Source organism: Mixophyes fleayi, chromosome 4 (genome assembly GCF_038048845.1).
Source record: "Mixophyes fleayi isolate aMixFle1 chromosome 4, aMixFle1.hap1, whole genome shotgun sequence".
Taxonomy (NCBI): Eukaryota; Metazoa; Chordata; class Amphibia; order Anura; family Limnodynastidae; genus Mixophyes; species Mixophyes fleayi.
The window spans coordinates 138,373,677-138,399,893 of record NC_134405.1 but is presented as its reverse complement, the minus strand read 5'-3'; the positions used below and the strand labels follow the sequence as shown (position 1 = coordinate 138,399,893).

At 39.2% G+C, this 26,217-nt stretch overlaps 1 protein-coding gene across 8 annotated transcripts in view; it reads left to right on the top strand.

The window, feature by feature from the left end:
- The window catches only part of SHANK3 (SH3 and multiple ankyrin repeat domains 3), a 275,347-nt gene that overhangs the window by 122,684 nt on the left and 126,446 nt on the right, over positions 1-26,217 (top strand). For all 8 annotated transcript variants that reach the window (XM_075208458.1, XM_075208456.1, XM_075208460.1 and 5 more), the window contains exons 6-10: positions 8,223-8,331; positions 12,337-12,488; positions 12,760-12,927; positions 14,184-14,300; positions 24,094-24,171. In XM_075208458.1, the coding sequence (XP_075064559.1) occupies positions 8,223-8,331; positions 12,337-12,488; positions 12,760-12,927; positions 14,184-14,300; positions 24,094-24,171 (624 nt within the window). The remainder of the gene's footprint in view (positions 1-8,222; positions 8,332-12,336; positions 12,489-12,759; positions 12,928-14,183; positions 14,301-24,093; positions 24,172-26,217) is intronic.

Below are 26,217 nucleotides of genomic sequence, written 5' to 3'. Positions count from 1 at the left end.
GCAGGGGTAAATCTTTAAAACCTTGTTCTGTCCCTGCAAATATGGACAGTTGGCAACAGAAGCAGGCTGGGCTAGGTGGCAGGGGGGCAACTGACCCCTCGGCTGGTCCCATAGTGGCCTATCTTGGGCTGGGTCAATGGGCCACCTACATTGAGTCTTGCCCCCGGGCTAAAATTTGCCTGCCCTCCCTTGGTTGGCAACTATGTGTTAATAGTCATAATACATGCTTCATACAAGATTGAGTGTTAGGAAGCATATGAAATCAGGGAATCCCACTTTTTAAAGAAGTCTTAAATACAAAAAATACACAATTGTGCGATCTTCAGGTCCTCTAAAAAAAAATTGAAAAGGCCCTTCTTCCTGGAACCCCTAGGCCATGGATGCAAGGGTCTAATGACCGCCCGTTGTCGCATAGGTTGGTTCCTTTACCTTGTGGTCGCTGTGACTTTCCATGGGGTTCAAATATTCAACTTTCCCCATGGGAGAGCCTCAGAAGGCTGTAGGGGAGTGGGAATAGAAAGACTGCACCACTCCTTCTAGATTTTTGGTGACAAGATCCATAAGGTTCCACTGAACCTCCTCAATGCAAGTGCCATGTATATGTGACCCCAGCCTTTGGCTGAAGTCTAAACATTGTCCTGCAAGAACACCAGGGCACGAACCACAAAAATACTTGGTGAATCTCATTATATAGCTATCTCTCTAACTACAGTACAAATGTATATACACACCAATCAGCCACAACATTAAAACCACTGACAAGGAAAATGAATAACAATGATTATCTCGTTACAATGGCACCTGCCAAGGGGTGTGATATATTAGGCAGCAAGTGAACAGTTAGTTCTTGAAGTTGATGTTTTGCAAGCCGGAAAAATAGACAAGAGTAAGGAGCTGAATGACTTTGACAAGGGCCAGATTATAATGGCCAGACAACTGGGTCAGAGCATCTCCAAAATGGCAGGTCTTGTGGGGTGTTCCTGGTGTGTAGTGGTAAGTACCTACCAAAAGTGATCCAAGAAAGGTCAACCAGTGAGCCGGCGACAGGGTCATGGGTGCCCAAGGTACATTGATGTGCGTGAGGAGTGTAGGCTAACCCGTCTGGTCCATTCCCACAGAAGACTTATTGTAGCCTAAATTGCTGAAACAATTAATGCTGGCTGTGATGGAAAGGTGTTAGAACACACATTGCATCGCAGCTTGCTGCTAATGGGGCAGCGTAGCCGCAGACTGCTCAGAGTGCCCATGGTTACCCTTATCCACCGAAGCTTACCCCACCAAAAGTGCCTACAATAATGAGTAATAGAGCAATGGAGAAAAGTGGCCTGGTCTGATAAATCACGTTTTCTTTTACATCGTGTGAATGGCCGGGTGCATGTGCGTCATTTACCTTGTGAACAGATGGCACCAGGATGCACTATGGAAACACGGCAAGCTGCCCGAGGCAGTGTGATACTCTGGGCAATGTTCTGCTGGGAAACTTTGGGTACTTATATTCATGTGCATGTTACTTTGATACATAGCACCTAAACATTGTTGCAGACCAAGTACAATCCTTTATGGCAACGGTATTTCCTAATGGCAGTGCCCTCTTTCAGCAGGATAATGCAACCTGCTATACTGCAAAAATTGTTCAGGAATGATTTGAGGAACATGACAAAGAGTTCAAGGTGTTGACTTGGCCTCCAAATTCCACAGATCTCAATCCGATCGAGTATCTGTGGGATGTGCTGGAAAAACAAGTCCGAGCCATGGAGGCCCCACCTCGCAACTTACAGGACTTAAGGGATCTGCTGCTAATGTCTTGATGCCAGATACCACAGGACCCATCAATGGTTTTGTGGAGTCCATTCCTCAGAGGGTCAGAGTTGTATTGGCAGGCACTAGGGAGACCTACACAATATTAGGCAGGTGGTTTTAATATTGTATGTGGTCGGTGTGTGTGTGTGTATATATGTGTGTGTGTGTGTGTGTGTGTGTGTGTGTGTGTATATATATTTATATATATATATATATATATATATATTTCTAATATTTTTGTTAATATTACACTGCAATTTGAAGCTATTAGTGATTATTCTTCATGTACAATGTAGACTTTTATCATATAGTAGTAGCAGTTTCAAATTGTTATTTCATTTATTCTCTTTTATGTGTAGAACATAGCTTCTTGTTCAAAAGGTAAGATGGGAACATGTTAGTTTTAGAACAATACAATTAAAATTAGCTCATTAGACTAAACAAGCACAATCAGTGGAAAACACTCAAGGAAGGAAACTGAGTTGACAAGGTCAAGAAGGAGGTTGTACAATATGGTTTAATTATGACTGGCCTGAAATGGGAACATGGAATGAATTGCTAGAAGTAGTTATCCGTGTAGCAATTGAGCACAGGATGCAATATGCATATAATATACAAATAATTCACATGAACTTAATGCAACAAATATCAATTTTGTTATATCAGGCATTATTTTTCCTTGCCTGATGCTTTGATGATCCATGTAATTTCATCATATTTATAAAAATATAACTCATTTTCGCATGTATGCTTTGCACATGTCTGAAGTCTCCCATGCACAGGTGTCTTTTTCACATTTAAAAACGCATGTTAATTGTAAACGGGGTGGACATGTGTTTATTACTAGTTTTATGAGCTCATTGTTGGCTTCCCCAATGTGTGTTAACCATGGTAAAGGCACAAATATAATAAGATATTTTCAGAAAACCACCACACAAATGGAATGCAAGTAAAAAACACTGGTGACTATCATCCCTAATGGTGCCAACCAGGTCCTGATTACCTAATAGGCTGACTAGGCTGCAGCCTAAGGCATGAGGCATTTTTGGGGTCATCATTGAATACACTGAAATTCATTTTAAAATATAGGCGAATAGTTGTTCACCAAAGTAAAAAAGATAACATGAAAGAAAAAAGCAAGTAGGAGAGACAAGGATGGCGACAGGTCACAGACATAATAGCCCTTCTCTCTCACATCTTCACTCTTATTAGCGTTTATTCATGCCTCCGCTCTGCTATACAGTTGTAATTTTAACAAAATGAGTGACAAGGATTACAGTGACCTTTCAAAAAGCCAAGTGAAGCTGGGTTTCGAAAACATGGGAACATAAACATTGGGGGCGGGGGGTTTGAGGAAAGCTGGATTTTAAATTAAGGACAAGTTCATTTTACCTACTGTGTTTTAGCCTAGCATGGAAGTCCGGGGGGCGCTACAAGCGTATTAGCCTAGGGCTCAGGGGAGGGCTGGCAAATTTTAGGCGGGGAGACTCGACTCAGCAGCCTCTTGGGAACATTTTAAAGGAAAAAAAGTACAGGTGACCTAGCCCAAGGCAGCCCACTATGGTACTGACTGGCCCATAGGGCATATGCCATCCTTCCAGCCCATCCTGACCCTGCTAGGGCTACCTGAACTCTTAATCAGGCCCTGGTGCCAACATTTACTTTGTATACATTTTTGGTAGTGCATGTCTTTGGAGATGATTTTTTTTGCATTGCGTGTCCCCTCCAACAACAGTGTTCTGATGGGATCTGATGCCAGCATACCTCCCAACTTTCCCAATTTATGCTGGAGTCATGGTTCTAGGGGCTGTCCATCTGTCCTGACTTCTGTCGTTCTGCCAGGGGGATGTGGCATGCTGCAACCTAATTTGACAATGGTGGGCGCAAGTCACAGTTACAAAGCTTAGACTATTCCTGTGACATCACTAGTTCTGCTCCTGTGTATAGATCTACCAGTCTACACAGTGCATTTCTGATGCAAGTCTGCCTAGCTGTCAGTGCTTGTCTGCTTGTAATTAGAGAAGCACCTACCTCCTAACATGACAACCTGCTGCAGAGGAGTGAGTGAAGAGTGCATGGTGGATAAATATAGTTCAAACGCTACAGTCATTTCATGTATATTTTTTAGCTGATACCTACATATTTTTAATATGAATGAGAAATTAGCCAAGAATTAGGAATATTTAGGAATATTTTTGGGTATGTTTCTAATCGGTTCATGGTAAACAAGGATAAGTATTTCACTTTGCATTGTGATTAAAGGACCTATGTATAAAAATTCTTGTTATCATGGTGATAAGTATAATTTTTTATAGACCCTTATCACTGCATAAAAATGATCTTTTGTTGCGATTTTAAATAGTTTATCACTATGACAGCTGAGTATCTCTATCCAGACTGATAAGTTACTTCTCATTCTGGAGGTCCCCGTTCTGCTCTACTCAGCATGCTCAGGGCCGACACCTGCATAGAACTGGAACCTAAGTGTGAGATTCCATTTCTAATGGTATTACAAAAAATATATATTCTTTCTTCCTATGTTTTTTAAATGCTCCACCCAATGCTTACTTCTAGTAGTATTAGACAGCAGCGTGGGGGAGAGCTGATTCCACATGGCCAAAGTCCTCCCAGGGTGTCCCAGCCTCATCGCTCATATTACCTTAGGCTTATTTGTTTTCCTCCCTCCTTTAAAGTGTATCCTCACTTACAAACAGTAAAGGCAGGCATTTTGTGGAAAGAACCAATATTCATGGCAATATAGTCAATTAACTAGTTCTTAATGAATATAGAGGCTGAATATTGGTTCATCCAAGAAAAGGCCTCCACTGTGTGTAGTGGGCAGATGGTCCCATCATAAGACACATCCATTAATAATTTGGCTAGCTACATTAAATATTTTAAAAAGAGCAAAGTACATTACTGTCAAACTCATATACATTTAAAGTGGTGTTTTAAAGGTTTGTTTGTTTAATCACACATTCATAGAACAGTACATACAGTTTGAATTAATTGTTTCCTATTCCTCCTCCTCCAGTGTGTTTCGTGCTGACATGTTGAAGTGATTGGGCAATGCTTATCCTCTATCACAAAGGAACGCTTACGCTCAGAAAATGCTACACGCATCAGTGAATAATATGGTATAATGGGAAATTGGCCACACAGAGCAACATGCATAATTAAATGACACTCCTATTTAGATTCACAACTATGAGAATATTGATATTTAGAGTCCGGGTTGTGACAATAGGTAACAGCAATAGAAAGTCACAAGCGGTAATGAGAAAAAGCTATATAAGGTGCATGTTGTGAAACCAGGACACACTCATTTCTGGACTTACACACATACTACAGACGGTGACAGCTTCTTATTTTACCATTCATTTTTTTTCTTATATATATATATGTCAACATAAAAAAAATCCATGATGATTTTAATTACTAGTAGAATAGATAATTTTCTTTCATACACCTCAGGTCTGGTAGAGATTAAGCCATGGACCTATGTGGCAATATAGGGTGCGATGGGTGTTGGGAGAAACAGTGGCTAGGACAGCACAGAAGATCCCTGCGTGAATGCACAGTGTATAACAATATAATTACAGTATTGTATAGGAATTCTGACTTCAAAGAGATTGCAATGATAAGAGAGGCATCTATATATCCACCTTATTCATGTGAAAGTTAATGCCTCCCTATCTCAGGCAGAGGGAAGTGGTATGACCATCACAACCCTAGTACATGAAGACTAAGAGGACATGTTACTTCTTTCACTCTTTAGTCTCACCAGCTGCTAATAACATCATTACCTAGATTCTGGCACTTAATCTGGTCCTGCCCACACATATCTTAATTTTGGCAAGATGTAGTGGGTTCATTTTTTTCACTTCAATAACTTTTATTAAAATAGCAAAACATGCATTCAGAAACATGAGGCTTTTTACAGAGTGTCTAATGGGAGAGCCCTTGCAAATACAGGTATTATAATATCACAAAAGTATTGTTTCGTGTACATGTGTGATAGAGGCATAGGGGCTTGTGCAGAGTGAGTGTTACACCAGTTTGTGTAGCATATCTCTGCTCATGCCCAGAATAATGGATGCACGTGTATGCGCTTCTGTAGATCGCACCTCCACCCAATCACGTCTGGAGTGAAGGACGGGAGGGAAGGAATGTTGTGATGTAGGCCAGCTATAGTAGGGGAGTGTTTGTGCAACTGCGAGCAGCGGCAGAGAGCGACACTGGTGCAAGCTGTCTTTGCAGGTGGTCTAGCGCAGGTACAGATACAGTAAATAACAGATGATGATAACAGTTACCAGCAATAGTGAACCGCTTGTGATTAGCTGTTTGCAAATGCTCTGCTGATTCTCATAGCGGCTTTCTTTGTTGCACATACATATATTATGGTTCTGTGTGCATGTTCCAGCAACACAAAAAAAATCATGTACATGAGATGGATAGTTGTTTCTCCTGTAGTAGAGAGGTATTTAGTTTTTCACAACTTTTTTGAATGATCCCCATGCAGCAACCTCAGACTCATTCAAGCTTCTCTCAAAATCTTCATCCTTCATGAGCTTTCGTATTTGTAGTCCAACAAATATCCCTCTTTGATTTTTTGCTTCACTTATTCTTGGAAACTGCATCACCAGCATCTTCTGAATCTATGCTTCATGCTTCTGGTGGCACTGGAATTGGTAGTTCTGCACTGTAAGGAACAGGCCTGATGGCTGAAGGAATATCAGGATATTTAACTGAATTCTTAAACTTGCTCGTGATTCCACTGATTTTTGTGATTCAAAAATAAGTCTGTGGATTAGTCCTGTGGTTCTCTCCATACCATGGAAACTGCAAATGACATGTGACAGGATTTGCCATTCAGCCAACTATTTAGCAAACTTACACATGAAGCACAACAGATATGAGGACCCAAGATTTGTCCTGATCTCCAATTTTACACCCAAAGTAGAGCTCATACGATTTGTTTACCAAAGGAGTAATGTTTCTTCTTTGAGACTTGATAGTTAATTCAACACACACGTCACAAAAATTGTTTGGATGATCTATACAACTATGAGGCATTTTGCGGAAGTATGAACTCCGTATACTTATAAACTGAAACTGAGAGTGGAGGAGTGACTCAGACAGTGTCATCAAATACCCAGCAGATATAGCTACTTTATTTTCTGCTTATACAGAAATAAATTAATTATAGGGAATTGCTAATGCATTTAACATGATTGTTTGCTGATTATGAAAGGCATAAAACAAAAAATTTTTTTTTAAAAAAAATTCTTTTGTTTTGAGCCATATGGTATAATTTAAAAAAAACAAATATGTTGGTTTAAAAAAAATGGAGCCCTTAGGAAAATTCTGACCTAAGTTTTGGAATCGGCACCAGAATATACATAAAAATCTGTCGAAATTATCCATTTAACAAAACCATTGTTGACCAGTGTTACTGTTAGCGGGTTGGGCAAGTACCAGTCTGAGTTGAATACGGGCGCTGTAGCACATGCCTCAGTTATAAACATTTAAAGAAAAAGGAATCAGGGAGGCCTAATTATAATGTAGTTAGATTTTGATCCAGTTTCCTACCTACTCCAAAAGTAGAATATTATTAGATGTGTCTCCTGGCAATATTAGCTGGAATCTGTGACAACACCATTCAACTGGTATTTGTCTATGGGAAAGGTTTTGTTTCTTTGTTTTTTTCCCATAAAAAACAATTAATTACTGTTGATTGAGTACTTAATCTCTACAAATGTCATCAATGGCTTCATTGCATATAAAAAAATCACTTAATTCATTTTATAAAATGTGAGGTGTTTGGTAAAAGTGGCTTCATATAACAAAACACACTTGGGGTGTTTCATTCCTTATACACAATCAATCCATTGTGCATATGGAATTAAATACCCCAGACGTGTTTTGTTACATATATAAATACATGCTCTTACATCATTGCCACTATCTTAATGTCTAAGTGAGTTGCAATGCCTTATATGTATGGTTTAGGTTATGCCTTGTAAGTCATACCATTTATGTTAACTAGATCACTTTTGTTTAACTGAGACACCAAGTTATTGTTGTGGGACCACAGGTGTCAGATTGTCATTTTTCTGGGACCCAAACCAGTTGGTTCCCAATAGAGTGTATTGCTTATCTGACTATATCTGCCAGGGACAGAATCTGGGATCACAAGTGAGGGCCTGACCCACTGATTACATGTCTCAAATCTATATAACATGTTATGTGGTGCTGTATGAAGGTTTTCAAATGTTCTTTTTTTTTTGTTTAACGTTTACGTTTATACTGTATCACTTAAGTAAATAAAAAAAGGAGAACAAAGAAGTGAGCAAAAGCCTCTGCTGGCTTTCTTTTTACCTTCCATTTCTTATCCCTTGTTTCTTTTTTTATTTGTGCAGGGGAATCTAAAGAAATTCATGGAATACATTCAGCTTCAAAACATTGAAAAAGTGACCAGGCTGCTTGAGAGGGGTCTGGATCCCAACTACCAGGATCCAGATACCGGGGGTAAGTGCATTTTGAATTAAAAAAAGATAGTGATTGAATATTGGAGCTTACATTTAAGATTTATTTCTATTTCTATATATAATATTTTAGAGAACTAAAATTAGACATTTGAAGAATCTGAAAATTATTTTGTATAAGAGTCAGAATTAAGGTAGATGTAATAACATAATTAACAAGCCTTTAATAAATAAAGAGGTTGTTAAATGAAACACTGTGCTACAATGCAGGTAGCAGGTATGTGTGCATGTTTGTTTGTTTATTTCTATGGTACCACAAGCTGGAGGTAATCTAGAGATGCAAGTGAATTTTTGCATTGCACTGGGCTGTGTGTAGCTTGCACCAGTAGTTTGAGCTGCTAACACTTGCAGCACCTTGCTCTTCAAGAGCGGGATCATGGTTATTCATGTGCAGTACAGTCATTTTATGCAGATGCAATTTGTATAGAGCCAACAAATTCCGTAGCACTTTACAATTGGGAACAAACAGTAATAAAACGTACATACAGAGAGGTAAGAGGGCCCTGCTCGCAAGCTTACAATCTATGGATGATTGCTGCCTGTTTGTTCCAGGCACATCTATACTCTAGATTAAAGATGCATGTATCATAAAGTACAAAAGTGGAACCGCATATTTGCACATATATGCAAATGGACAACTTTTACATTCAACTCTAAACCAATCCCCATTGTAACCAGTGCTCACGGAACGTTAAGAAATTCTATGGAATCATGGCAGAGAATGTTTGAAATAGTCTGAAAAATACCATTGATTTTTAATTTTAACACTGTTTCTTGGGAAGCGCATTCTCTATTATAGGCCGTCTAATAAATTGTTGTAGCTACAAAGACTTGGAACACAAAATGCTACTTTTTTACATAGTGCTCTTCTGGGTTTATTAATTTACCTATTTTATATGTAATAGAAAAAAGCAGGATATAGTATACGTTGAGGAGTTGTCGATCAAGAGTTACATTTTTAATCAATTTTTGTATCTTATATTCCTTATGATCTAATCTGATTTCTGTGAACTCCATGTTAAATAGAACGTAACACTTAACAACTATTTCCGGAATTAAAAGCTCAATTGTGTACACAGTCATAGAAACAGAGTTTGCAGTGCTCATGGTTTTGATCAGTACTGCAAATTCATTGGGCTAGATCCATAAAGTACACAAATACAGTGTACTATTAAAAATGAGTAATATCTCTTGTGGTTTGATTGTGGTTTAATTTTTCTGCCAAAAGCCAGTGACCAAAGTGGCGGTGTATACGGTGGTACGCCATATCGCCACTTCTCTTACAGCCTCCATTGTAAAACTGTCAAATTCCATTCACTCTCATTCCCATTACATTTTTTTTATACCGCCACTTCTAAATTTCCACTTTGACTACTGCCAACAACAATGGCATGTTGTAGTTAAAACCGTACATATTTTGGGTCTTGCATGGGTGTATGGCTTTTTTATGATGCCTCTGAGAACAAGTAAGTAGAGAGCGTAGTCTATTAAGTTAGTCCTTATATTTGATTCACTATGAGACTGATTCAGAGTGGAAAGCAAGCATAAATGTGACTTGCAATTGAAAAAGTCACACACATATGTAGGCTATATTTAGAGCTAAAGATACTTCCAGGTCTTAGTGAGTAGCAGATGCATCCACTTGACAACAGTCTCGCCACTTACATCCAACTTGTGATCATGTACAAAAACCCTTTATTTTATATGACATGAAGTATCATTTATCATTTATACCCTAGCTAATACACCAGAAGCGACTTTCCCCCCCAAATAAAAAAAAATTAGGCTATGTCCCAGTCTGAATCCATACGTAGTTGCTTGAACGCAGTCTTATTGTACTTGCCTATGTTAAACTGCATCAGGCATAAGTCGTAGGTGCCGAAAAGTCACAGGTCAGAATAGCCACAGTTGTGTCCGTTCACGTTTTGAGCATTCCGAAAAACTGCAAAGTTGCGCTTCTTAAAAGGACGTACGTCTCACTCTGAATCAGGCCCTACATCTGTATTTTAGTACATTTTCACACAACATAACACATATATACACAGTCTTTCTTGCAATCTTTGGATGTATTTTTTGTCTTCTGTTTGTCACTCTTTAAGTCCTAATATATTAATATGTCAGTGGCTTCATGCATTCACATTAGTTTAGTGTTTCCTGTCTAGCTGAATTATCAAGTCTTTCTCAGCAGCTTTCATCCAGTTTTACATGTTTATGTTTTTAACTATCTTGTTGAATATATTTTCATGATTCTTGGGTCGTTCATTTTTATTTTGACATTTAGTTGTTTTTTTTTTCTCCACAGGTCATTCATTTTGGTTTTAAATGTTACATTTGTTTTCAGCATTTTAAGTAGCTGTGGTTTATTGTTAATTTTATTTCTGGTGTTTATGTTTAATGTGCATATTTTAGTCCATTATTTTAAGGATGGTTCATTAGTTCTTGTTTTGTTTTGCACATCTAGCTCATACACTATTTAAACCTACTCATGGTTTTAAGTAAATACGTGTTAAAATAAATGCTTTCTAAATTCTATTCTCTTATTTAGCTTTATCTAACAGTATAAAATGTGGCCATTATATCACGCCTTTCACACCTATCTAATCTACAGTCTCACTCTGCCATATTTAAAAGAACCCTAAGCCTAAAATACAATTACTTTCTATGAAAAAGCTACTAAAACAGTCACAATATATATATATATATATATATATATATATATATATATATATATATATATATATATATATATATCTCAAAATCCTGGAACTTGGTGGTACTAAAGATGTTCCTGGCTAGACTGCTGGCACGGTTTCTGTTTGTATGTGACTTTCAGACCATTAGGAGTGATATATGTATTCGTAATTAAAATACAATTTTACTCAGAATCATGCTCTAAGAACAGAGGACAGATGTGATATGGATCACAACAAAGGTCGCCAAGCCATTACTAGTTGGTTGCAATTATCTTCTTTATGCAGAGAGATTGTGTGTGCTACTACCAATTCATTATTAATCATATGGCTGCAGATGACTGGTTTGTGGGTTTGTTAGGGGAATTAAATGGATCATGATTTGCAAAAAGAGTAGTTGGCACTTATTATGGCGAGGTTCCAGTGATTACACAAAAAAATCAGTATAAAATGTTCCTAAAAGGTAACCCAAGGCTTGGTTTCCCTCTGAGTATGTGAAAAGAATCAAGGGGTAGATTTACTAAACTGCATAAAACCTTTTTTTCCGCTTTGCCCTAAATATTTAATGGGTTACCAACATTTTTTAAATGAATAGTGCTCTTGTCCTGCCGCCAGAAAATAAATGTTATTTCCTGTGGGCGGGGTGAGTATAGTAATATAATCTATTCTGTATATTTTTATATTAAACATTTTTTTCCATGTGTTTTTTTTCTAACAGGAAGCTCATATCGGGCTTCCAGTCCCTAGAGATGAATAAGTAACCTCTATGCACTGGCAGAGTATCCCTCAGCTGATACAGCAATAAAATAATGTTAGATTGTGGTGAGAAATAGTGATAAAACTTACACTTATTGCAGCGGTAAAGTGATCCCCACTATATAGAAGATTCCACCCTAAATGTGCTTCCTCTGGCCCTTAAACCACATTTATATAATTATGTCCCTCAAAATGAAATTTTAATTGTACACGTGGGTGCACATATAGGAGCAATTTCACATGTAAAATCTATTTGTGTTACATAAAAATGGAACATTTGCACAGATACGTGTACAAATGGCATGTGAACTGGACAAGGAGCTTGCTTGCACTTCCATTATTGCCCCAATGCCTTCTTATACTTAAACAATCTTGTGCTCCATCCCATCTAATGTACTCTGTTTTCTTGTGTGCCCATCCAACAGGATTACCCATTAAAATGCATTACTGTTCTGTAAATACAAAATTATATTGGTTTAATCTTGAACATGCTGTTTTGTAAAATATTGTTATGTGATATTGTTGTGTTCTGACCCCCATAGAGTGCCCTCTCACCCTTGCTGCCCAGTTGGATGGAGGAGCAGAGCTGGTGAAAATTCTGCGAAGTGGTGGTGCGCACCTTGACTTTAGAACACGTGAGGGGCTGACGGCTCTGCACAAAGCGGTGCGATTCCGCAACCATGCCGTACTGATGGTGAGTGGGATTTGAGAACTACAAGGAATTATATATCAATGTCCTTAGGGAAGCTAAGCAAAGAATGTGATAAAGACACTTGAGATATACTGAAAAGGAGACCCTACTCACAATAACTTAATGGAAATAAGAAACTAAACACATAAATGTAAGCTTAGTGAATGGTTCTCTAGTATAGCTACACCATATTTACTTGTTTCCTTCTGTCTTTTTATCTCCTTTCACATCCGGGTGCATCCATATACAAAACCTCCTTTCATTGGACACTCAGACCCTCTTGGATTTAGGTGCTTCTCCAGACTATAAGGACAGCCGTGGCCTAACCCCACTGTATCACAGTGCAATGGTAGGGGGAGACCCATACTGTTGTGAGCTTCTGCTCCGAGACTATGCCAACCTTGGCTGTGAGGATGAGAATGGCTGGCAAGAGATTCACCAGGTGAGGCATCATACTATGGTAGGATTATTGGATTGAATAGCTTTGCACACTTTTGCACACTTTACACATAGTTGGTAGTTTGCAAGTGATCAGCTTTTGGCAAATTGCACACTGGGCACGAGATGAGACATGACAGTAGGAGCTGCAAAGTAGTGTGGATCAGATACACAGGACAGGACACGGAGAACAGCAAACTACCTCCATTTACAGAGGAGAACAAGAACAGAGAGTTGGAGAGATGAAGGTATGATGACAAAGATAGAATGTTATTGAAGCTGTTGATGGTCCATTAAGTTGAGAAAAGGCAGCATTTAAAGGAGAGCTGCTTCCCTAGAAGAGCAGCGTGGCATATGGAAGTTAAGTCACTTTACACACACATTCTTACTTTGTTTTGTGTGATACCAAATCGTTGAAATTTTGTATTTAAGTTTTGATCGGACAGGACCAGAGACATTGCAATCTGTAACAATGTGGCCTTTGTGTATGTGGCCAGGTTGCCCACAAATCTGGTTTGTTGGCAGTGGTTCCAAATGAACAGATCACAGGATTCCAGCCACGGGGAACATTTTACTGCATACAGGCTTCATGGCCGTGGTGCCTATAAGGTAATAGTAGGGGGAGGTATGATCTGCTGCAGGAAGGCTAAACCTAGATAGCTATATGAGGTATTTGGAAATTATTTAAATCTTTAACTGATGGCGAATAAGTGGGAATTTTTGCTATGAACCATCTTTCATTGAGTTATAATACTTTATTTTTAAATCAGATGTGTGTAATTTTTAATCTGATTGTGTTTCTTTCTGATAATTTACCTCTCTAGGTTTTTTTATTTTGTTTGTCACTTGTCTTTCACCGCTTCACTCCTTTTTCCCTGGCCTTAAAGTTTTTCTTTCTCTGACTCCTACTATACCTTCTTTTATCTCATGCTGAAAATCACCTTTCTACTGACTTTCTGTGATTCTTTTCCTTTCATACATGTTTCACTACATATATTTCTCTTAATATTGCATTAATCCATTATTCTCATTTTACTGTCTGCCACATGCTGAGTATTTTGTTGTACATTGTACATTGACTTTATTCTCAGGCCCTCTTGACTGTCTGGATCACTTGTGGCATTCTGTTTATTACTTACAGTATATGTGTCAGCCTTAAAGCACTGTGTTTAATTGTTTGCCACCTCTTAATTCTATGTCTCTCTCTTTGTATCTCAACTTGAAATCCTGAGCCTTCTCCAACCCTTGTGCGTTTCTTAGGCATGCCGGTATGGTCACGTTCAACATCTGGAGCACCTTCTATTCTATGGAGCTGACATGAGAGCACAGAATGCATCGGGGAACAGCGCTCTGCACCTTTGTGCACTCTACAACCAGGTGACGCAACTTGACAGACAACTTTTCAGTTGTCTTTGTTGTATAGAGCTTTGCACTCCAACTGTTATATAGTGCATTCTACCTATATTATACTTAACCAATGTGCAAAAAATGCTCAACAGATGGAATAGCAAATAATAAAAGACAGTGCATATGTAAAATAAAAATATAATCAATGTAATGCAAATAACATATCAAGTTAAATGAAAATATCCACCTTAGTTTTAATTATATGTTCTAACATTAGCATAGAAATATTTTTCATAATAGAGCTACTTATCTTAGTAGTCCCTTTCTGTAAATATGTTGCCACAAATTGCTACTTGGCTGGGTATACAGTTATATTTGCTGTAAATGGCCCTCACTGACAGCTTTATTTTGCAGAATTTTGTCCCAAGTATGAATATGTCTTGAATAAGTGTATGGAAAAATTACTTATTATTTCTTGTAAAAATATTTTAAGAAAATAATACTAGGTTAAAGCTGTTTTTTGTTTCCAAAACCTTATATTTTGAATGGTGGAAGGAAATCTGATATATATAGGGCACAACCAGTTAGATTAGCTGTGTTTAATACTACAGGATTATACCTGCTGGTTCTCTAGGTGAAAGGTTGTGCTTTAACATCAAAACAAACACCAGTCTGCAGGAAGAATTCAAATGGGAACCCCCTACTAACAAGTGCACTGTTTATGTATGCAGTGCTGAAATTCCTCTAGATGTTTTAGTGAAAGTCATTAGACACGTAGTCATTTACGATGGCCAAACAATGTGCACAAATGTGCCCCTGTGTTTACAGCCACTTGCAACTACTTTGCTTTGTGTGTACTCACTATCATCATCATCATCATTTATTTATATAGCGCCAACATATTCCGTAGCGCTTTACAATTGGGACAAACATAATAAACTAATAAACAAACTGGGTAAAACAGACAAAGAGGTGAGAAGGCCCTGCTCACAAGCTTACAATCTATGGGACAATGGGAGATTGACACATGAGGTTAAGTCTACATTTTGCATTTTGGCCCAGCCAGACTGCAAAGGTAAAAGTGACTCATAAGCAAATGATCCTGTCACACAACAATGTTGGTCAGGGGGTGGTTGTCTTGTGTGAAATTGTGTAACAGGCTAAAGGCGGTGAGGTTAAGAGGGTGGTTGAGGAATATTATAAGCTTGTCTGAATAGGTAGGTTTTCAGAGAATGCTTGAAAGTTTGTAGACCACAGGAGATTCTTATTGTGCAAGGGAGAGAATTCCATAGAGTGGGTGCAGCCCGAAAAAATTCCTGTAACCGGGAATGGGAGGATGTAATGAGAGTGGATGAGAGACGCAGATCTTGTGTAGAACGGAGTTGCCGAGTTTGGAGATATTTTGAGACGAGAGGAGATGTATGTTGGTGCAGCTTTGTTGATGGCCTTATAGATTAGTAAAAGTATTTTATATTGGATTCGGAGAAGACAGGCAGCCAGTGTAGAGACATACAGAGTGATTCAACAGAGGAATAACGATTTGCAAGGAAAATCAGTTTTCCGCAGCATGCAAAATAGATTGTAGGGGTTTGAGTCTGTTTTTGTGAAGACCAGTAAGGAGGGAATTGCAATAGTCAATGCGGGAGATGATAAGTGCATGGATTAAGGTTTTTGCAGTGTCTTGCGTGAGATATGTGCGAATTCTGGAAATGTTATTTAGATGTATGTAGCATGATTTAGATATAGAGTCAATGTGGGGAACAAAGGATAGGTGTAGTCAAGGATTACACCTAGGCAGCGAGCTTGTGGGGTGGGATTTATGGTCATGTTATCAACAGAGATAGAAATGTCAGGTATGCTCTTGTTGGTGGGTGGGAATATTATTAACTCTGTTTTAGAAAGATTAAGTTTGAGTTGGCGAGAGGACATCCAAGATGATATGGCAGAAAGACAGTCAGTTACACGTGACAACACAGATGTTGAGAGATCAGGAGAGGATAGATAGATTTGGGTATCATCCGCATAGAGATGATACTGAAAGCCAAAGGAACTTATTAGATTTCCAAGAGAAGTGGTATAGATAGAGTACAGCAGAGGACCTAGCACTGAGCCTTGAGGTACTCCAACTGATAAAGGAAGCGGAGCAGAGGTGGCTCCAGAGAAATTAACAGTGAAAGAGCGATTAGAGAGGTAGGATGAGAACCAGGATAGAACAGTGTCTTGAAGACCTAGGGATTGCAGCGTTTGTATGAGAAGAGAGTGGTCAACGGTGTCAAATGCAGCCAAGAGATCCAGGAGAATTAGGAGAGAGTAATGGTGTTCAGTTTTAGCAGTGATCAGATCATTGACAACCTTGGTCAACGCAGTCTCTGTGGAGTGTTGAGAACAAAAGCCAGACTGAAGAGGGTCCAACAGGTTGTTAGCGGAAAGAAAGCGTGTGAGGCGAGTGTAGGCAAGTCTCTCTAGAAGCTTGGAGGGGCAAGGGAGCTGAGAGATGGGACGGCAATTTGAGAGAGAGTTTGGGTCGGAGTTTTGTTTTTTTAGAATAGGAGTAATCACTGCGTGCTTGTATAGTGATGGAAAGATGCCAGTAGAGAGTGAGAGGTTACAGATTTGAGTTAGAGGTGAAATGAGCACAGGAGACAGGGATCTACCAATTTGCGAGGGAATAGGATCAAGAGGACAGGAGGTAGAGTAGGAAGATAAGAAGAGCGTAGAAATTTACTCTTCATTTGTGGGGTCAAATGAAGAGAGGGTGTCAGAGGGTAGTGGGAAGGAATTGAGCGGATTGCTTGTCGAGGAAGAGGATACCATTTCTAGTCTGATCTTATCAATCTTGTTCTTGAAGTCGGAAGCAAGATCCTGAGCACTAATAGTAGATGGAGGGTTCGGGGTGGGAGGATTGAGAAGATGTTTAAATGTATTGAAAAGGCATTTGGGGTTAGAAGCCTGAAAATAGATAAGAGATTGTTTTGCCGTATCCAGAGCATTTCGATAGGAGTGGTAGACAGAAGTATATGTGAAGAAGTCTTTAGAGGTGCGAGATTTACGCCAGTGACGTTCTGCCTTATGGGACAGTTTTTGAAGATTGCGTGTTGCTTTAGTGTGCCATGGTTGACATCGAAGTCGATGTGTAGTATGTAGTGTCGCTGGAGCCACTTGATCAAGGGCTGTTGCTAAGGTTAGGTGAAAATGAGGTACTGCCATCTCATGGGATGAGAATGTAGAGATAGGGGAGAGAAGGTGTTGGAGAGAGGTGGAAAATTGTTGAAGATTAATAGAATTCAGATTTCTGCTGGTATGAGGAGGCTTGGTAGAGTTAGACAGTAGAGAGGTTAGAGCAGTGGGGGTGAGTGAGTTACTGATAAGGTGATGATCCGAGAGGGGGAAGGGTGTGTTAAGAAAATTAGAAACTGAGCATAGTCTAGAGAAAACAAGATCAAGGCAGTGGCCATCCTTATGAGTAGGTGATTCAATCCACTGAGAGAGGTCAAGTGAAGAGGTTAGAGAGAGTAGTTTGGAAGCAGCTTTGGAAGGTGGGTTAGCAATGGGGATGTTGAAATCACCCATGATGATGGTGGGGATGTCTGAAGATAAGAAGTGAAGGAGCCATGCAGAGAAATCCTCAATAAATTGTTGGTGTGCTCCAGGGGGATGATAGATCACCGCAACACAAAGAGAGAATGGATTAAAAATGCGAATGGCATGTACTTCAAAAGATGTGAACGTGAGTGATGGGACATTTGGTAGAACTGTAAACGTGCACTGTGGGGAGAGAAGTGTAGTCCAACCCCACCTCCTTGCCTGCCTTCAGGTCTGGAGGTGTGGGTGAGATGGAGGCCACCATGTGAAAGTGCTGCAGGTGAGGCAGTGTCTGATTGCATGAGCCATGTTTCTGTTATTGCCAGAAGGTTGAGGTTTTTTGAGATAAAGAGATCATGAATGGAGGTAAGTTTGTTACAAGCAGAACGTGCATTCCAAAGGGCACATTTAAAGGACTTTGGAAGAGAGGGGAGACAGGTGATCTGATGTATGTGTGTGTGAGGAGTGTGGGGGACCTGGATTAGGTGATATATCACCAGCTAATAGAAGCAGAGTGAGAGAAAGATAGGCAAGGGGATTGTAAGATGTGTGACTTTTTATTTTCTGGCGACAGGTGGAGGTTGTACTTCTTAGAGATAATAAATAGGACAGCAGTTCATGGGTGTTAACTAGAGGTGAGTGGAGTAATGCAAGTGCAATATGAACAAATGTTTGTGTTGGTGGAGGGGTGAAAGATGACACAGTCCTAAAGATCATACCATGAAAAGAGACTAAGAAAAGCAATTTGTTAAACATTGTGATAAAAGGAGTTAAAGGCAAAAGTGTAGGGGATTAAAAGAATTACCTATTTGCAGTGTTCCATATAGATAGACAAGTAATGCAGAAATAGGCTGTGGCAGATGTAGCTTATTGCTGGAAGTAAAATCAAGTCAAATGTAGTCCAATGTTTGTCCAACTGTGTTGTCTAACTGTGCATTTTCGGGTTGTTATTTAGTTAACTTTTTTTTGTGGTACTACTGGTCCCAGCAAGCCAGGGATGTCAGGGCATGTTGGCACTTGTGGTTCTCAAAGTGCCAACATGCCCTGGCTGCCGTGGATATGCTGGTGCTTGTAGTTATACAAGCACCAGCATGGCCACACTGTTTTGGGCAACCTGGCTGGCTGGGACTTGTAGTTCCACGAAAAAAATGGCGTCCGTTTGTTTTTTTTATACTTTATCGCCGTATTACCCTTCTACCCACAGCCCAGGGGTAGTAGGAAGAGCTCTAGTGCTATCAGCACTGGGCTGGTTCTTTCTAGGGGGGAGGGGGGTCCGCTCGTTTTTTTCGGCGGACCCCACTCCCTAGGGAATCCAGCCCAGCGCTGAACAGTCTAGGGTTGGTTAGTCATTATGGCAGGGGGACCCCTGCCACGCGACCCCCTGCTATAGTGCCGCCAACCCTAGCTGGTTTGCCTAGTGCTGGTAAAGTGAAAATCGGGGGGACCCCACGCAAAATTTTTCCCCCGATTTTTTACGGGACCAGCACTAGTCAGGCAGCACTAGGGTTAAGCATGAATAGTGGGGGGACCTCACGCTTTTTTTTTTTTTCAACTTTTATCTGTTCTTTAACATTTTAACAGCTGCCGGAGCTCCAGCAGCTGTATGACAGGGTCAGTGTAACAGTGATGTGTTGGCAACTCACTGTTACAACACAGGAGAGTTTGCCAAACACAGGAGAGTTAGCTAAACTCGGGAGTGTTTACATCGCTTAAAATCGCCAGAGATGACCAGCGATTTTGAACATGAGTGTCAAAATCGCAGCTTGATACATTTCCAGTTTTTTTTTTTAAAACTTGATTTGCCGCGATTTAAACACGCTGGCAAACTCGCACTTTGATACATTTACCCCTGGAAATCCACTCCTCATTACATTTTTTAACAAAGTTCCTCATAGTAAGCGTAGAAAGAAACTGTGATCACGGTTGTGTCTATGACAAAATTAGTTAGCAGCAGCAATTATTTAACTTTTTCCACCCATTATTCGGAATTTTGGGCCTGATTCATTAGTGGTCTTATCTTGTGCAAAAGTTAAGATGCTTATTTTAAGAAGAAACGGGGAGATAAGAGTGAATTTAAGATGGATTTTCATCTTAACTTAAGAAATTCTTCACTTACGCAGTGGATTTTGCTTCTTATCTCCCTTTTCTGAGCGTGCACAGAGTGGATTTGCTTAAGATAAGCAAAAAACGGCAGATAAGATCACTAATTAATCATGCCCATTGTGTTTAATGGATATCTGAATAAGAGACCCCATAGCCATGTAAAAGCATTACAATGTAAAGAAGTGCAGTGGCAGCGAGAAAACCAAGAGCTGGATTTATTTCAACTTTTTACTACCTGCATTTTCTAAAGGTACTCTATTCCTCCAGATAATTTTTTACAGGAATGGCATTACTGACTTGTACCAAAGATTTATGAACTTCATTTAGTTACATTCTACATTTCTGATGTTAGGTGCACACACAATGCCTTTGCTATAGTTGATTATCGTTACATTCAGTAAATCATTTTAACTATATTACATGTATATATGGCTTGTATACACAAAGATAGCTATTCATTTAAAGTACACAGCTATAGACAGTACAGTATCGGAGTGTAAATGGCTCTGTTACTGTGTAAATACAACTCAGTGAAATAAATATAATTTATAGGGGCAGGGTATTTTCAGCCCCTTAGGATGGTATCTGCCTCTGAGCTACTCTAGGCCGATGACATAACTTCCGGCTATCTCTTCAGCTTTGTACTGCCTGGGGCTCTTCTAATCTCCTGTGGATGCTGCTGATATGTATCTCCTGAAGATCACATGTGGGAAAGAGCTTCCACTATCCACATGTAGATTGTCTAACTGAGCTCTTTCATGTTCCTTAAAGTCACTACAATGGGAAAGCTTTGTTCACACGGTTCCTTCACATCTGCACTAGTCTTTTTATGGACTAGTGCAGCTTCTCCTTTGACATTTACAAAATAATCCAAATCCATAGTTTTTCATAAAGGTTAACTTGTGAGTAGTGGTTTGTAAAGGATTCAGTGCTGCACTTTATGGAAGTTCTACACTGTTATGTACATTGTGACATGGTATATAAGGATGTAAGTCCATTACACAGTGCATGTGGATTTCATAATATATCTTTTCTATTAGCAACTTATCGGTTTGCCAATTTGCTAATTGCATATACAACATGTTTTGGATTTCTTATTAAACTTTAGACATTGTGGAGAACTTCAGTTAATATACCATATCAGTTTGAGGCACATGGTGTCATGATGAAATACTATACTCATGGCCTAAAATATTGGCACTCTTGCAGTTTTTTAATAATAATGCACCATTTCTTCGAGAAAATGACTAGAGTGTAAAAATATTTTGGTATCCACATATGTATTTCTTTGGTTTGCAATAAAATACAAAGAGCAGATAAAATTGATAAGTCTTAACTTATTCCACACAGAAATTCTTCAATGGGCTGGGCAGAATTATTGTCACCTTTTAGAAGTAATTAGAAATTATTAGATTCAAGCAGGTGTTTCTCCTTCACTTTGGAACTAAACTCACCTGTGCTTAGTAGCAGGTGCCTGCAATTTAAAAGTCACTCATTAAAGGAGCTTCACTAGAGAAAAGTAAAGAAAGACAGAAAAATGTCTCAGGTCAGACAGAATATTGCAGCCAAGCAGAGACAATCTCAAGGCTGCAAATCAGTCCCTAGAGACATTGATGTTCCCATTTCCGCTGTATGTAACGTTATTGGGAAGTTTAAGGTCCATGGCACTGTAGCCAACCTTCCCCACATGGCCGTAAGAATAAACCTGATCTTAGGTTGTTTGAATTGTGAGAAAAGCACCTCGATCAACCACCAAACAGATTCATTCTGACCTTCCAGCACAAGGTACAACAGTTTCAACTCAGACCATATGTCAAGTCAATGAAAGGAGGTTATATGGTAGGAGTCCCAGAAGGTTCTCACTGCTGATTGGCATAAGATAGCATAACTGGAATTTGCCAAACCACACCTGAACAAGACAAATTCCTTCTGGGAGAATGTCTTGTGGACAAAGAGACCAAATTAGCACTTTTTGATAATGCACATCATCTCTATGTTTACAGAAAGCAAAGAAAAAAGCACCTACAGTCAAACATGGAGGAGATTCAGTGATATTCTGGGGCTGCTGTGCTGCATCTGGCACTGGGTGCTTTGAATGTGTACATGGCATCATGGAATCTGGAGATTATCAGGATATTTTGTGTCAGAAAGATGTGTCTCCGTCAAGGTTATGGGTCTTCCAGCAGGACAGTAATCCCAAACACACTTCAAAAATCACTCAGGAAACTCCCCTGCATTCTCTCTGGAATAGTTGAGGTCTCCTGGATCCCTACACAGTGCTGAACCCACTTTCTCATACATCACACACTGATATCATGCTTGCGTACCCCCCGACTACCCTCCACACACCCTTTCCCCACTTTACTGGTCCCCCTCTCCTTTCCCCCCGTACTTATCCTACATTACAGCAAAAGAGTCATATAGTGTGTGGTTTGTTCAAAAGTGTTTACAGTAAGTCTGCTTCAGACATCTTGCACGATTTAATTTGCTGATGTGAAGACAAATCGTAATACTTTGAAGTTAGCGATATCTTGTTAGAGGATGCACATCCCATGCTTCTGGTTTACATTGTTCACTATGTCATTTGCATAAACTGTACCTTTTTTCCAATAAAAATTCATTGTACAAAAAAATAAAAAAGCACTCTGGAATGGTTCCAGACACGATGGTAGACTGCTCTGAGGGGCGGAGAGATCTGAAAACAGCAGCTGGGATATGGCATCCTTCAAATGTGGAAGAACTGGAGCAGTTTCCACAAGAAAATAGACCTAACTGCCAGTAGAATGGTGCAGGAAGCTTGTCCATGGATATAGGAAATTGCTGACTGCAGTTATTTTGACCAAAGGCTGTGCTACCAAATATTAAGTCTTGAGTGTCAATAATGTTGTCAATGCCATTTCTTTTCATTTGCTGATTTAAAAGGATATATAATATTAAAATCAGAATCCAAAACAAAGGTTCTGAAACATTAACAGAGAAATAATTGTGCAAACCAAATACTGTAGTTAATTTCAACTTACCGTATATACTCGAGTATAAGTCGACCCGAATATAAGCCGAGGCACCTAATTTTACCACAAAAAACTGGGAAAAAGTATTGACTCGAGTATAAGCCTAGGGTGGGAAATGCAGCAGCTACTGGTAAATTTCGAAAATAAAAATATTGGGGGGTGGCATCAATGCATTAGATTAATACACAAATTTTTTATTAAATCTCTGTTTGTAAACTAATAAGAGACTATCAGTAAATGTTAATCTGGTGTGGAGGAGAAAGAGGGGTCATTCTTGATGAATTGTCTTGTGACCTTTGAATCTTGGCATGGCCAGATATATGTTTTTCATGGATGTTTCTTACATGTGATGAGTGTTAGTATAAATGTCTTTAAATTAAGTAGAAACATGGCTCAACTGGAGAACAGGTACACAAAATCTCTTTGAGAGAGAGATTGATTTTACTTACCGTACTTACTGGGATTAAACAGTTGGCATACCAAGCTGGAAATTCCGGTTACCCTGGTGTATTGAAGTCCGTTAAAACGACACTACACAAGGAGCGATCATCAGCAGGGTGTCCCCAAAAAGAAGAAGCAGAGTTTGGCTCCTAACTCACCCCCAAGACATAAGAGCCGCCAATACAACAGTCGAGGAAAGAGAGAGAGGTCTTCAGACTATCACTTCCGCAGTGGAACGCATGTGCGTTCCACAGACAGGAAGTTCGGCATTTGGAACGCAAGTTTGCGTTCCAAATGCCGAACTTCCTGTCTGTGGAACGCACATGCTTTCCACTGTGGTAGTTAAGACCTGAGGGACCGGAGAGGTAAGTTCACTCGTGTATAAGCCGAGTGGGGCTTTTTCAGCATAAAAAATATGCTGAAAAACTCGGCTTATACACGAGTATATACGGTAACTAGAGTTATTTGAAAAAAGTGCAAGAGTGGCAATAATTTTAGCCACAACTGTATATTTGATGTGTATGTATATTCGTAATGCCCAGTCATAACATGTGTTAGATTAATATTCCATTGATTTTAAATGTGGGGGTCGGGTAACAGATAATCATTATTTGTCAGTACAGTATATATTTCTGTTCTTTGTTTTTGCACTTACTTGTGTTTCCTTATCTCATTGTCTCTAACAGGAGAGCTGTGCTCGGGTTCTTCTTTTCCGTGGAGCAAGTAAAGAGATTAGGAACTTCAACAACCAAACGGCGTTCCAAGTAAGGACTATTTCATATTCACATTTGGTGGATCCAAAGTGAGACTGTTTTATACAGTACATGTGAGCCTACCAAGTCCTGTTTTCCCTCTGCAGATGCACTGCAGAGCAATATGTTAGTGATAGCTGCCATTATAAATAAATGTCTAGTATCAGTGCTGTATGACATTATTCTTTGCAATGGAAAAATATTCATTAGAAAACATTGGTAACATTGTCATTTAATTATATGGAAGGTATATTATTGTTGGAAAATAGCCATCTTGCCTTACAGAATGAAAATTCTAGAGTAATTACATAAATAAAAGTCTTTATAGGTTATTACATGACTGCTTTTTGTCCTAAATAGTGGAACATTTTGCTAGTATACTAGCAGCCTTCCAGAGCATAGCCAACATCTTGTTGCTACAATATTATAAATAAACTGTTATATATAATATAACATAAATGTATAAGTGTGTTCATACGTGTGTTGCTGTTATACCTAATGGCAAATTTTCATTAGCTGGAAGAGTTTGTGTAATAAATAGCTGTTGGAATGTAAATGTGTGAGGTTAACACTGCAGGTCGTTACAAGGACAACAGTGATGTCCCTGTGATGAGGAGATAATCTGTGTCTATCTAGATGATCCTGTATAAATCTGGATTACTGTCAGTCTGGTGTCAGACCCTTCCTACACTGTAACCATCTGTTGGAGCACAACATCATACTGACATATACTGGTAACCTGTGTGTCACAGCTTAATACAGCAATTAATATTTCATTATTAGTCAAAATCAATGGTGAAGAAATTTGCTTTGATACAGATGAGCACATGAATTGGGTGGGTATCTTTTAGAGCAGAGTCCCTTATTTTCTACATCTACAGAACTAAACACTGTTAGTTATGCACTTAAACATGCATATTTATCAACACAACATAGTTTTATATATATACTTGAAAATATTTTACTCTATCCAAGAGGGAAATATTGGCAGAAACCTATTATCAGGGCACTTTTGCTGTTATATGTAATAGGTGTCAGCAGCGTTGGTGGTTGATATTAAACAACAAGAAGCTTTTAGACTTAACCAATTTGTTGGTTTTATTTCAGAACTTGTTTTAACAGATGATATATACATATATACAGTTGCTCACAATTGATACTAACTGTGCAAGACAGGCAGTATGACATGCTTATGCAGTTGATGTACTTAACTCTGTTATAGTACATTAATATATGCAGATGGTAGTAAGCTTATATTGTGGGATGTCAGAGAACAAGTTGCTCATATATATTTTTGTGCCTCTACTCACTCTATATATCTATATATAAGTAAGTTTACGCAAAAAAAGATGCAGCTCCAGTTGTAACCTCTTTACAGTTCAACTGGAAGAACCTGCTGAGAGCAGAACTTCCTGTTTGAGTATGCTCAGTAGAGTGATGCGGACAGCTGGAAGCTGCCCACTTCTGTCTTCACTAAATCACAGGGGGAACCACTATAAAGATGGGAGATGGAGCATAGCGTTCCATATTAATAGGAAATGTATAAAAAATATATATTTTTCCTTAAACATGCACCCCTTATTATCCTCCATTCAATTGCCAGTCCCCCTTTTACTGCCCATGCACTACATAGCTCACTTTCTTACTCCATTTACTCAACTTACACTCAACTACCAGTCTCCTTCTCAGTGCAATCTACTGCCCATATTCTTTCCCCTTGCACATCTTAGAAGAATGATCACCTGTAGACGAGCAACTTGTCCTGACGCCCCCCTCCCTTCACAAGGTCGCGGCTCCTGGTTAAGAATAACTGTCTTAGAAGGTATTTTGGCGTAATGTTAATGCAAGTGTATGTCTGTATATTTTGGGTGCGCAAACAGCAGATGTTTCAACTACACAACTGAGCTATATCTGTCACAGGTATTCTCTGCTGTTGATTAGGTCTGCTGTACTGAGATTTGTTTTATAATTATAACTATAATGGTGTCCAAGTCTAGACTGGCACTTTCCTTTCCTAAAAATACCCCCTCGCACCTTTTTTGGGCATTTTACACACAG